General features: G+C 43.6%; 1 protein-coding gene across 1 annotated transcript; it reads left to right on the top strand.

Annotated features, from left to right (window-relative positions):
* Positions 1–10,973: 10,973 nt before the first annotated feature.
* Positions 10,974–11,954, top strand: LOC145357582 (sphingosine 1-phosphate receptor 2-like). Its single transcript, XM_080211058.1, has one exon. The coding sequence runs from the start codon at positions 10,974–10,976 to the stop codon at positions 11,952–11,954; it is 981 nt and encodes a 326-aa protein (XP_080067184.1).
* Positions 11,955–12,267: the final 313 nt, after the last annotated feature.

The following is a 12,267-nucleotide window of genomic DNA, read 5'->3' as shown; positions in this document are numbered from 1 at the left end:
AAGAAGAAAGTGAGAAGCGAAACCAGACAGCTAAAAGAGCAAACCCCTACAATAAGGAACAATTGACCTTTGTAGTTGCAAAGGTTACTGTTGATAAGGAATAGTGGAGCAGATTTGTCCTGTTTTCATGACCTTTGGATAAATTATTTCAACACTGAATCTCCGACCTTAATATTGTTTCTATTGATAATGCTTGCCTGCCCAAGATTCTTCAAAAATCTCAGCAGTGACAACCCGGAATGAACCATCGCAAAGGATGACCCTGATTTGGAACTCAAAGAAGACTATAACCCAGCAGAGCAAATCTGATCAGTTCATCATGCACTTGGATTTTATCCAAGTTGAGAGTCTTGTGAGCTGTCATAGCTAAATGCTATAATAGAGAGCTAACCATATGGGGCGTGATCTTATCAACTGCTCATGCCACTCTCCTGCTGCAGCGAAGTTGAAGAATTTGGCAAATTTCCTGTTCATTACAGTTGATAATCCCTCTGGCATGAACAGTGGTAACATTCCAGCCATGATCTTTAAGAAGGAAGTATATTGAGTATTTGTGCATTCAAGTATTACTAATGAACTAAGTTGAACCAGTTTATAGTCTGGAGTCTTTGTCTGATGTCATAATTAGAAACTAAACAGTTGATGCCATCAGGAGACAAGAAGGGTCAACAGGATGTTCTGTGACTTAAGACATGGGAAGCTATGTTTTGGATAATCCAGAGCGGCACACTGGATACCGAAACAAATTTACAATAATCGTCAGATAAAGTCTAGTTTCAGTAATTCTGTGGGGTTTGCATACAAATTTAACCTACCTACATTATTAAAGTACAATATGCTGGGCTCATTTTATTGATTGTTAACTGTTAAGAGTCAAGTACATGCAGAATTGTTCTTATTGACTTATTCCATCATTTTTTTAAGAACAGAACTAACATTGTTTATTTTGTTGAATTTTTATCTTATTTCATCCAATGCCCCAAGAAATTATTAACTCACAGCTACTTTACCCTCTGCCTTTATAGCTATTCTTTATTTAAATATATAAACAAGATGGAGAAATGCTATATTGTGTAATGTTGATGCCAAGCAATTTCATTTTGGATCATGGCAGGTTCCCCGGCAGTGGGATAAGCAAACCACATAAAACGGTGTACATATCGGTGAGACCATAAGATCTCTCTGGCGGGCAATGGCATGCTGCCTCCGCCACTGGAAAATGTGCTGCAGTGGGGCCGGAAAGACCTGCCCTCTGTTTCTCTCTCTCCATAGATGCTGCCACAACTGCCAAGCGTTTGCAACCTTTTCTGATTTTATTTCTAATTTAAAGCCCGCTGACCAAAAAAAACAGAGCCCATTGTTACATAGAACAAGTTACATAGGAGTATAATATCAAGGGTAGGACTCTTAGCATTGTAGAGGATCAGAAGGACCTTGGGGTCTGGGATAATAGGACTCTTAAATTGGCCTCGCAGGTGGAGGATGTAGTCAAGAAGGCGTATGGTGTACTAGCCTTCATTAATCAAGGGATTGAGTTTAGGCATCGGGAGATAATGCTGCTGCTTTATAAGACCCTTGTCAGACCCCACTTGGAGTACTCTGCACAGTTCTGGTCAACTCATTACAAGAAAGATGTGGAAGCTATTGAAAGGGTGCAGAGGAGATTTACAAGGATGTTGCCTGGATTGGGTGGCATGCCTTATGAGGATAGGTTAAGGGAGCTCGGTCTTTTCTCCCTGGAGAGACGAAGGATGAGAGGTGACCTGATAGAGGTTTATAAGATGTTGAGATGTATTGATCGGGTGGTTTCTCAGAGGCTATTTCCCAGGGCTGAAATGGTCGCTATGAGGGGACACAGGTTTAAGGTGCTGGGGAATAGGTACAGAGGAGATGTCAGGGGTAAGTTTTTCACTCAGAGGGTGGTGTGCAAGTGGAATCGGCTGCCATCGGTGGTGGTGGAGGCAAACTTGTTGGGGTCTTTTAAGAGACTTCTGGATGAGTACATGGGAATTAATGGGATTGAGGGTTATAGATAGACCTGGTAGGTAGGAATACGATCAGCGCAACTTGTGGGCCAAAGGGCCTGTTTGTGCTGTAGTGTTCTATGTTCTATAGAAACCCCAGTTGTGTTCCTTAAAAAGGTATTGCTGCATATTATCAGTGGAATAACGCTTTGCATGTTATGTTATATCACTCTTGATACGAGGCCATGCCATGTGACTTATCAGGAGTAACTTCACTGTAGGTCCATTGTTAATAGATTAAAATCAATGGCTAAGGGGTGGACTCAATGGGAAGTCCCATTGACAATGACAACAGTGGACCAGAAAATCCTGCTACCAGCCAACGGTGCGCTACTTGCCACCATCGAGAAACATGCCACGGGGAGTGTGGGGGGAGGGAGTAGAGAATCACACAAAGTATGTCAAGATACGTTCTCTCTCTTAGGTACCATAACCTAAGAGGGCATTGACTAATACATATTGGCCCACGGTTATGCTTGGCAAGGTACTGATAAGATTTGTCACTGCCTTCTGCAGGTTCTGGCTGAGCATGAGCAGGAACCCCTAAAAGTAAAAAGAGTTTATTTATTAGTCACAAGTAGGCTTACATTAACACTGTAATGAAGTTACTGTGAAATTCCCCTAGTTGCCACACTCCGGCGCCTGTTCGGGTCAATGCACCTAACCAGCACATCTTTCAGAATGTGGGAGGAAACCGGAGCACCCGGAGGAACCCACGTAGACATGGGAAGAACATGCAAACTCCACACAGACAGTGACCCAATCCAGAAATCGGTCACAGAGACACAATGGTAAGATAATGGTTGGAATGCAACTCTTTACAGGTATTGTCTTGCAAATGTGTCCCTGTCTCTATACGTTGTGCTGTAAATCCAACTCTCATAGAACCCTACGGTGCAGAAAGATTCCCTTCGGCCCATCGAATCTGCACCGAACACAATCCCACCTAGGCCCTACCCCCATATCCCTACATATTATACCCACTAATCCCTCTAACCTACACATCCCTGGACACTAAGGGGCAATTTCTTAGCATGGCCAATCAACCTAACCTGCACATCTTTGGACTGTGGGAGGAAACCGGAGTACCCGGAGGAAACCCACGCAGACACGAGAATGTGCAAACTCTCCACTCACCAGAGGAACGAGCAACGATCCAAAAGCTCGTGTTGGACTTTAACCTGGTGTTGTGAGACTTCTTACTGTGCCCAACCCAGTCCAACGCCGGCATCTCCACACCTTGTCCTGGTAGATGGTCCGGGGATTGGAAGGTCTAAGGAACTTTGCTGAGTTCCTGCAGTGCAATATTAAACCCACTCTTAGTTCCTCTGCTTAGCAGTGGCTTCTGCGCGACAGATCAGTAACAGAAATCATGCGGAACAGTTCAAGGCGGCTTTATCCCGCTTTTTTTTTGTACAATGAAAGAAGACCGCAAAAGAAATTGGAGCAAATTGAATCAATTTAAACATCACCTTTATCAGGGGACTTACCACCTTCCGAAGTCAGGAACAGCAAAGAGCTGAGGAGCAAGAAGGTAAATGGGTGCATTCTCTTTGCCCTGTTCGGTCCCTCTCCGTTCCTCTGGGGTGCAAATTAACGGCAGCAGAGATGTTGCATCAACTGAGCGGTGGCTCCGGTGCGGGGCTTTTTATTTCTGCCCGGGGACACTCAGACCTGCAGCAGGAAGACCAGGCTCCACCCCCTGGAACCACCTCTCTGCACATCCCTTCCCAATGGAGCAGGCTACAGGGCGCAATGCGGGAGGAGCTGGGATCCTGGATGCTCTTAGTTCCGGGACAGCGGCTCGAGGGGCTGGAATGAGAGCAATTTCACCTTGGGACATGTTTCCTCACTCTGTCCCCAGCAGCGATTTGGAAAAGGATGCTTGCAGAGACCAGCAGCAGCTGCCAATTGCAGGTTCAATGTCAGAGATGCAGCTCCCTTGCCTGGTTACATCCTGTCAATGCTGCTTTCCCCGCCCCGCTGTTCACGCTTGCTTTTAAAATGGACAAAATGAGTAAAATGACGACATAAAGTTGAAATGATGGCTGAACCATAAAGCGTAGCAAGGATAACCTCGGGGTTTGGCGGCCACAACAAAACTAAAACAATGCTCTCTCTTTTGCATGGCAAATTGCGCTGGGACTGAAATTGCCATTTCACTCAGTGCAAAGAGGAAGAGGGAAGGAGGAGGAGAGAGAGAAAGGGAGGGGGGAAGACTTTTGATTTTTTTAAAATTTGATTTATTATATTAGTATACAGTGGAAAGTATTGTGCGCTATACAGACAAAGCATACCGTTCACAGAGAAGGAAATGAGAGAGTACAGAATGTAGTGTTTCAGTCATAGCTAGGGTGTAGAGAAAGATCAACTTAACGCATGATAGGTCCATTCTAATGGTAACAGGGAAGAAGGTGTTCTTGACTTGGTTGGCGGGCATAGTAGCACAGTGGATAACACTGCTGCCTCAAAGTGCCAGGCATCTGGGTTTGATTCCTGCCTTCAGCCACTACCTGTGTGGAGTTTGCATGTTCTCCCCATGTTTGCATGAGCTCCGGTTTCCTCCCACATTCCAAAGACTTGCTGGTTTTGGTGAATTGGCCCAAACAGACACCAGAGAGTGGTGACTAGAGGAATTTCACAGTAACTTCATTGCAGTGTTAATGTAAGCTTTACTTGTGACTAATTAATAAACTTTAAACCTGACCTCAGACTTTTGTATCTTTTTCCTGACAGAAGTAAGTGGAAGAGAGATTGTCCAGGGTGCACGGGAGGCTGGTTTGCGTGATGATTTGGGTTACATTCTGCTATTTCCTAAAATCTAAACTGACAGCCCCTGGAGTCTAACTTTGAAATCAGAATTATATTTCAGAAATTCCCATCCGGCTGAACTGAAAGTGTGGAATATTAGAAGTTGCTTGGGCACTGTTTGGTGATATCTGTGTCTCTGGGAGCAAGACAATTTACCCATGAATGTCTGAACTAAACTCACAGGACACAGCTGAGTTGTGATCTTGGAAATTGCATTTTGAGACATCACAATGTGCTTTGATGAAATTCCTCTGTTGTCTATATTATCCGCTGTGATTTATTATGTGTGTTAACATCTCCATTAGAATTGTAATGTGATGTATATGAAATGACTCCATATGATAATATTACACAGCATATTTCCATCCTCACCTTTAGTAGGATTATATCATAGTATCCTATGACATTCTGTATACATATACCCTGTATATAATGTTCACCAAATCAATTATTACATATAAAACATTAAAAGCTAAATGTGAATCCTAATTTTAGTTGATTTCTGGATTGCAAATATGAACTCAATTATGTTTTAAATCTGTTCTGAATGATGACTTTACTCCCATGGTTTTTTTTAAAAATCATTTATGAAATTAAATGAAATGTTTTTAACATTTTTTTGTTACAGCCATAGAGGATTACAGTATGCAAACAAGCCTTTCGGTCCAACTTGTCCATACCACGCCTTTTTTTTAACCACTAAGCTAGTCCCAAATGCCCGTGTTTGACCCATCTTATCCATGTAACTGTCTAAACGCTTCTTAAAAGACGATATTGTACCCGCCTCTACTACTACCTCTGGCAGCTTGTTCCAGACACTCACCACCCTCTATGTGAAAAAATTGCCCCTCTGCCCCTTTTGTATCTCTCCCCTCTCACCTTAAACCTATGTCTCTAGTTTTAGATTCCCCTATCTTTGGGAAAGTATGCTGACAACCAGTTGATCCATGCCCCTCATTATTTTATAGACCTCTATAAGATCACCCCTAAGCCTCCTATGCTCCAGAGAAAGAAGTCACAGTCTATCCAGCCTTTCCTTATTACTCAGACCATCAAGTCCAGGTAGCATCCTAGTAAATATTCTCTGCACACTTTCTAGTTTAATAATATCTTTTTTATAATAGAGTGACCAGAACTGTACACAGTATTCCAAGTGTGGCCTTGCCAATGTTTTGTACAACTTCAATAAGACATCCCAAATCCTTTATTCAATGTTCTGTTATTATTGGTTGTTTTTCTTTTCAAACTGGAAATTATTCAGATGTTGAAAAAGTCTAATCCTATTTTCTACAACATCTGCTGCTGAACATTGAAGCCAAGCCTACCAAAAACAGACAAAGGTATGAAACAAGAGAAAGCTATTCAGCTCATCAACCTCACTCATTCCGATGGATCACGCAGAGTTTACATTTTCCTGGATCAAATCATTGCTTTAACTACTGAAGGATGCACTTTGCAGGGAAAATATTTCAGCAGGAATGGTTCTAACAGATCCCATCGAGTATTTAAACCTGGAGTGGCATTTGAGTTCAAATGGCAGGAAGTAAATAAATATTACTGTCAACTTTTGTCAGCTCCTGAATAGCGGCATTCCTTAAAAGTTGATAAGTCACCCGAACCAGACAGGATGCTGAAGAAAGTAAGGGTGAATTTGTGGAAGTATTGGCCATGATGTTCCAATCCTCTTTATATAAGGGTGTGGTGCCAGAGAATTGGTGAATTACCAATGTTAGATATTGGTTCTAAAGCAGGTGAGAGGTTAAACTCAGCAGTTATAGTCAGTTTATCCTGGTGGTCCAAAAGCTTTTAGAATTTATAATCTTGGACAAAATTAATAATTAATTAAGGAAAAATAAATGATGTTTAAGTGATTTGATTGAATTCTTGATGAGGTAACAGTGAGGTTGATGAGGGTAATAGAGTTGATGTGGTATAAAAATGGACTTTAACAATGATGTTTGATAAAGTGCCACAATATTGGCTTCCCAAAAAGTTGAAGACTAGAGACCGAAAAAGACAATGGCAGTATGGGCATGAAGTTGGCTGAGTGACAGGAAACAGAGTGAATGGTTTTTCAGTCTGCAGATAGATGTACAGTGGGATCCTCAATACATTTACGGTGAGATTCCCCAGGTTTCAATGCAAGGACCAATGCCTTTCTTGAAATATATTAATAATCTCAATTTGGGTGTATAGGGAACAATCTCAAAATTTGCAGATGTCACAAAACTTAAAACTATCATGAACTGTGAGGATGATAGTGATGGACTTCAAGGGACAAAAACAAAGTGGTGGAATGGGCTGATGACATTTAATGCAGGCGTACATGAAGTGGCATACTTTGGCAGAAAGAAGGAAAAAATACAATATAAAGTGTGTGGTTCTAAAGGGGTTGCAGCAACAGAGAGAGACTAGAGGACATATCTGCATAAATTGTTGAAGATGGCAGGATAATGGAAGAAGAGTAAAAATTTCCTCCAACTCAGGAATTGTCTTCAGTCCCTGGTATGATCTCTGCAACATGGAATCCAAAAGAGTTGCTTCAAGGTAATTTTGTTTTTTTGTTCAATAGGGTGAAAACATTAATAATAGTACAATGGAAATAAAGGAGTCAAAATATCTCAATGATACTTTCTTAACTTCATGAAGCACTCAAAAGTGAATAATATAAGAACATAAGAACATAAGAAATAGGAGCAGGAGTAGGCCATCTAGCCCTTCGAGCCTGCCCCGCTATTCAATAAGATCATGGCTGATCTGTCGTGGCTCAGTTCCACGTTCCCGCCCTCTCCCCATAACCCTAATCCCCTCGCTTATCAAAAACCCATCAACCCGCATCTTAAAAATATTTAGCGAGGCAGCCTCCACCACCTCAATGGGCAGAGAATTCCAGAGATTCACTACCCTTTGAGTGAAGAAGTTCCTCCTCAACTCCGTTCTAAACCTCCCCCCCCTTTATCTTGAGGCTGTGCCCCCTAGTCCTACTGTCCTTTCTGAGCAGGAAGAGTCTCTCCACCTCTATCCTATCCATCCCATTCATCATCTTCTATGTCTCAATGAGATCTCCCCTCATTCTTCTAAACTCTAACGAGTACAAGCCTCGTTTATTCAGCCTCTCCTCATAGCTCAACCCCCTCAACTCCGGTATCAGCCTAGTAAACCTCCTCTGCACTCCCTCCAAGGCCAAAATATCCTTGCGTAAGTACAGCGACCAAAACTGCACACAGTACTCCAGCTGCGGCCTCACCAATGCCCTATACAGCCGCAGCAAGACCTCCCTACTTTTATATTCAATTCCCCTCGCTATGAAGGCCAGCATCCCATTCGCCTTCCTGACCACCTGCTGCACCTGCAGGCTGGGTTTTTGCGACTCATGCACAAGGACCCCGAGGTCCCTCTGCACCGTCGCCTGCTGCAGTTTTTCGCCACGTAAGTAATAGTCCTTCCTACCATTATTCCTACCAAAGTGGACCACCTCGCACTTGCCAACATTAAATTCCATTTGCCATTTCCTGGCCCATTCGCCCAGCCTATCTAGATCCTTCTGCAGACTCTCCACACCCTCCGCGCAATTTGCCGTTCCACCAATCTTGGTGTCATCAGCAAATTTCGACACCATACACTTGGTTCCCTCCTCCAGATCATCTATATAAATGGTAAATAGCTGAGGCCCCAGCTATACAGCACCCCATCCATCTTTTCACAGAATTATTAAATAGTATAGTAGGAAAGGAGACCATTCAGCTCTTTGTTCCTGTGCCCATTCTTTTAGTCACCAGCAGCAGCCCCCGTACCCCCACAACACCCCCTCCTCATAACGCTGCAAATATCATCCCTCCAAATATTTATCAAGAGGATTGGATAGTTATCTGTAGAGGAAATATTTGCAAGGCTGGGGGAAAAGGCAGGGAGTTGCATTAAGTGAATTGTTCTTGCAAAGTCTTAGCATGGATATGATGGGGCGAACACTCTCTTTTTGTGTTGTAGCCATTCAATGATTCTGCAAGCATGTCATTATTATATATCAAAAAGAGCAGTGGGCCTATTACTGGCCCTTAGGGAATACAACTTTGTAATTCTCTCCATTCTGAAAAGCAACCATTCAACTCTACTCTCTGATTTGACCAATTTCATATCAACACAACTATTGTCCATTTCTTCTCATGGGCTTCATTTTTGCTGACAGATGAATCATTAGATCATAAGACATAAGAGCAGAATTAGGCCTCTTGGCCCACTGAGTCTGCTCCGCCATTCAATCATGGCTGATATTTTTCTCATCCTCATTCTCCTGCCTTTTCCCCATAACCCCTGATCCTCTTATTAATCTAGAATCTATCTATCTCTGCTTTAAGACACTCAATGACCTGGCCTCCATAGCTTTCTGCAGTGAAGAGTTCCACAGATTCACCACCCTCTAGCTGAAGAAACTCCTTCTCATCTCTGTTTTAAAGGATTGTCCCTTTAACCTAAGGTTGTGCCCTCTGGTTCTAGTTTTTCCTACTAGTGGAAACATCCTCTCCACGTCTACTCAATCCAGGCCCCCCAGTATCCTGTAAGTATCCCAGTAAGATCCCCCCTCATCCTTCTAAGCTCCAACGAGTACAGACCAAGAGTCCTCAACTGTTCCTCATACAACAAGCTCTTCATTCCAGGGATCGTTCATGTGAACCTCCTCTGGGCACTTTCCAAGGCCAACATATCCTTCCTTAGATATGGGGCTCAAAACTGCTCACAATATTTCAAATGGGGTCTGACCAGAGCCTTACACAGCCCCAGAAATACATCCCTGCTCTTGTATGCTAGCCCTCTCGATGTGAATGCTAACATTGCATTTGCCTTTCTAACTCTCGACTGCACCTGCATGTTAATCTTAAGAGAATCTTGAACAAGGACTTCCAAGTCCCTTTGTGTTTCTGATTTCTTAAGAATTTCCCCATTTAGAAAATAGGCTATGCCTCCATTCCTCCTTCCATAGTGCATAACCTCACATTTTTCCACATTATATTCCATCTGCCACTTCTTTGCCCATTCTCCCAACCTATCCAAGTTCTTCTACAGCCTGCACCTGCCCCCACCGCTTCCTCAATACTACCTGTTCTTCTATATATCTTTGTATTATCTGCAAACTTACAACAGTGCCTTCAGTTCTTTCTTCCAAATCGTTAATGTGCTTTGTGAAATGTTGTGGTGCCAGCACTGACCCCTGAAGCACACCACTCATCACCAGCTGCCATCCTGAAAAAGACCCCTTTATCTCCACTCTCTGCCTTCTGCCAATCAGCCAATCCTCTATCCATGCAGGATCTTACTCTTTACACCATTGGCTCTCAACTTATTTAACAGTCTGCTGTGCGGCACCTTGTTAAAGTCCTTTTGGAAATCGAAGTAAATCACATCCACTGATTCTCCTCTATCTAACTTCCTTCTTATCTCCTCCAAGAACTCTAACAGATCTATCAGACATGACTTCCCCTCGACGAATGCAGTGTTGACTCAGTCCTATTTTATTACGCACTTATCGTGTGGTACTTTGTCATTTTTAAAAATAATTCCATCACCTGCATTACACTCATCCAGCCTCCCCATTACTTCATCAAAGAAATATTTCCCCTGCCTTGTAGAATCCCAACTACTCCCAAATTTATAGCATTAGCTGTGACTGTAGCATTATATTCTGCACCCTCTATTTTCCTTCTCCCCTATGTACTCTATGAACGGTATGCTTTGTCTGCATAGCGTACAAGAAACATTAGTTTTCTCTGTATCCCATTACATTACCTAAAAGAGGCCAATACTTGTGACAATAATAAATCAAGTCACTCCTATACGGTGCTATTCACATTACTGTGCTGCTCCGATGTTGCCAGAGTCGCGGAGGTAATGTTAATTTGCTGTGTAGTGACTCTGCAACTCAAATATATATATATAGCCTCCTCCGTCTCCATAAAGATAAGGCGATTATTGAATCTGTCCCACTAGGAAGGAAACCGAGTGAGAGCTCTCTTTACGATAGACCGACCAGGAGCTGGGAGTGTTTGTCCACTAAACCTTCACGGTGAAGTTTGCAGAGAGGATACCTGTTTGATTTTAATCTGGATTTATATTCGGGGACACCCCCTCTGCACATACAACAAGATGAACCGCGTGTCAAACGGCTCTGTGGGACACCCCAATAACTCTGTCACTTGGAGCTCCAGCTTAGTTCTGTCTCTGGCAATCCCTCAGTTGATCATCAATGTAATTTCTATCATCTGCAACAGTGCAGTGATCCTCGCCATCGTCTCTGCAAGGCACCAGCACAAACCCATCTTCATCCTCTTTGGCAGCCTGGCCTTGTCCGACCTCCTCTCCAGCTCCTCTTCCTTTTGGTTGGCGCTGCTTTTCCTGGCCGAGCCGGAGGACACGGTGTACGGCTCGCCGGAGCTGCTGCATGCCTACGCCATCCACGCCATCTCCATCCTCTCGACCGTCTACAACCTGATGAGCATTGGCGTTGAGAGATACCTCACAGTGGCTGACTGTTTGAGACCCAGATACCGCATCTCCCATTGCCAGAGCTGGCTGGCAGCTGGGGCCAGCTGGTTTCTGGCCGGCGTCTTTGGCGGACTGCCTCTGATGGGTTGGAATTGCTTGGGCAAAGGGGACGGAGCGTCTTCTGCTCTCTACCGGCCTCTGTGCATCGATTACTTGATCTTTATTACCATCCCTAACTGTGTGGTGACTTTCTCTTGCTTAATGTTCACCTACATTGCCATCATTGTCATCCTAAAGAGACAGAAGTGCATCATTGCAACACAAGGACATGATAGTAACAGTTACAGACTGGCCGAAGCGCATGTAGCAAAGATAAGTGTGACTATCTGGGTAATGACTGTGGTCTCCTATGCCCCATTCTTCTCCGGCGTTCTCTGGGATGCATTCGATCACTCTCCCCTCAGAGACCTTCATATCCACATCTATGTTTTCAGAAACTTCACCGCGATCATGATAACGCTAAACTCTTTAGTTAATCCCATAGTCTATGCCCACAAATTAAAGGGCTTGGGAAACGCCATCGGTTCCTGCCGATGTCCTTTTAACAACAAGGTCCACATCCAAACAGCAAATAATCCCTGAATTTCCTGCATTTACCCCTTATCTGAATGTGAAAAGAAAGAGATGTAAAGGGGGTGGCATGATGGCACAGTGGTTAGCACTGCTGCCTTACAGTGCCAGAGACCCGGGTTCAATTCCCGGCTTGGGTCATTGTCTGTACGGAGTCTGCACGTTCTCCCCGTGTCTGCGTGGGTTTCCTCTGGGTGCTCTGGTTTCCTTCCATAGTCTGAAAGACATGCTGGTTAGGTCATTGGCCATGCTAAATTCTCTCTCAGTGTACCTGATCAGGTGCCAGAGTATGGCGACTAGATGATTTTCACAGTAACTTCATTGC

Source organism: Carcharhinus amblyrhynchos, chromosome 23 (assembly GCF_965287045.1).
Source record: "Carcharhinus amblyrhynchos chromosome 23, sCarAmb.v2.hapA, whole genome shotgun sequence".
NCBI classification, from domain to species: domain Eukaryota; kingdom Metazoa; phylum Chordata; class Chondrichthyes; order Carcharhiniformes; family Carcharhinidae; genus Carcharhinus; species Carcharhinus amblyrhynchos.
The sequence above is the reverse complement of the archived record's forward strand: the minus strand, read 5'-3'. Positions and strand labels throughout refer to the sequence as shown.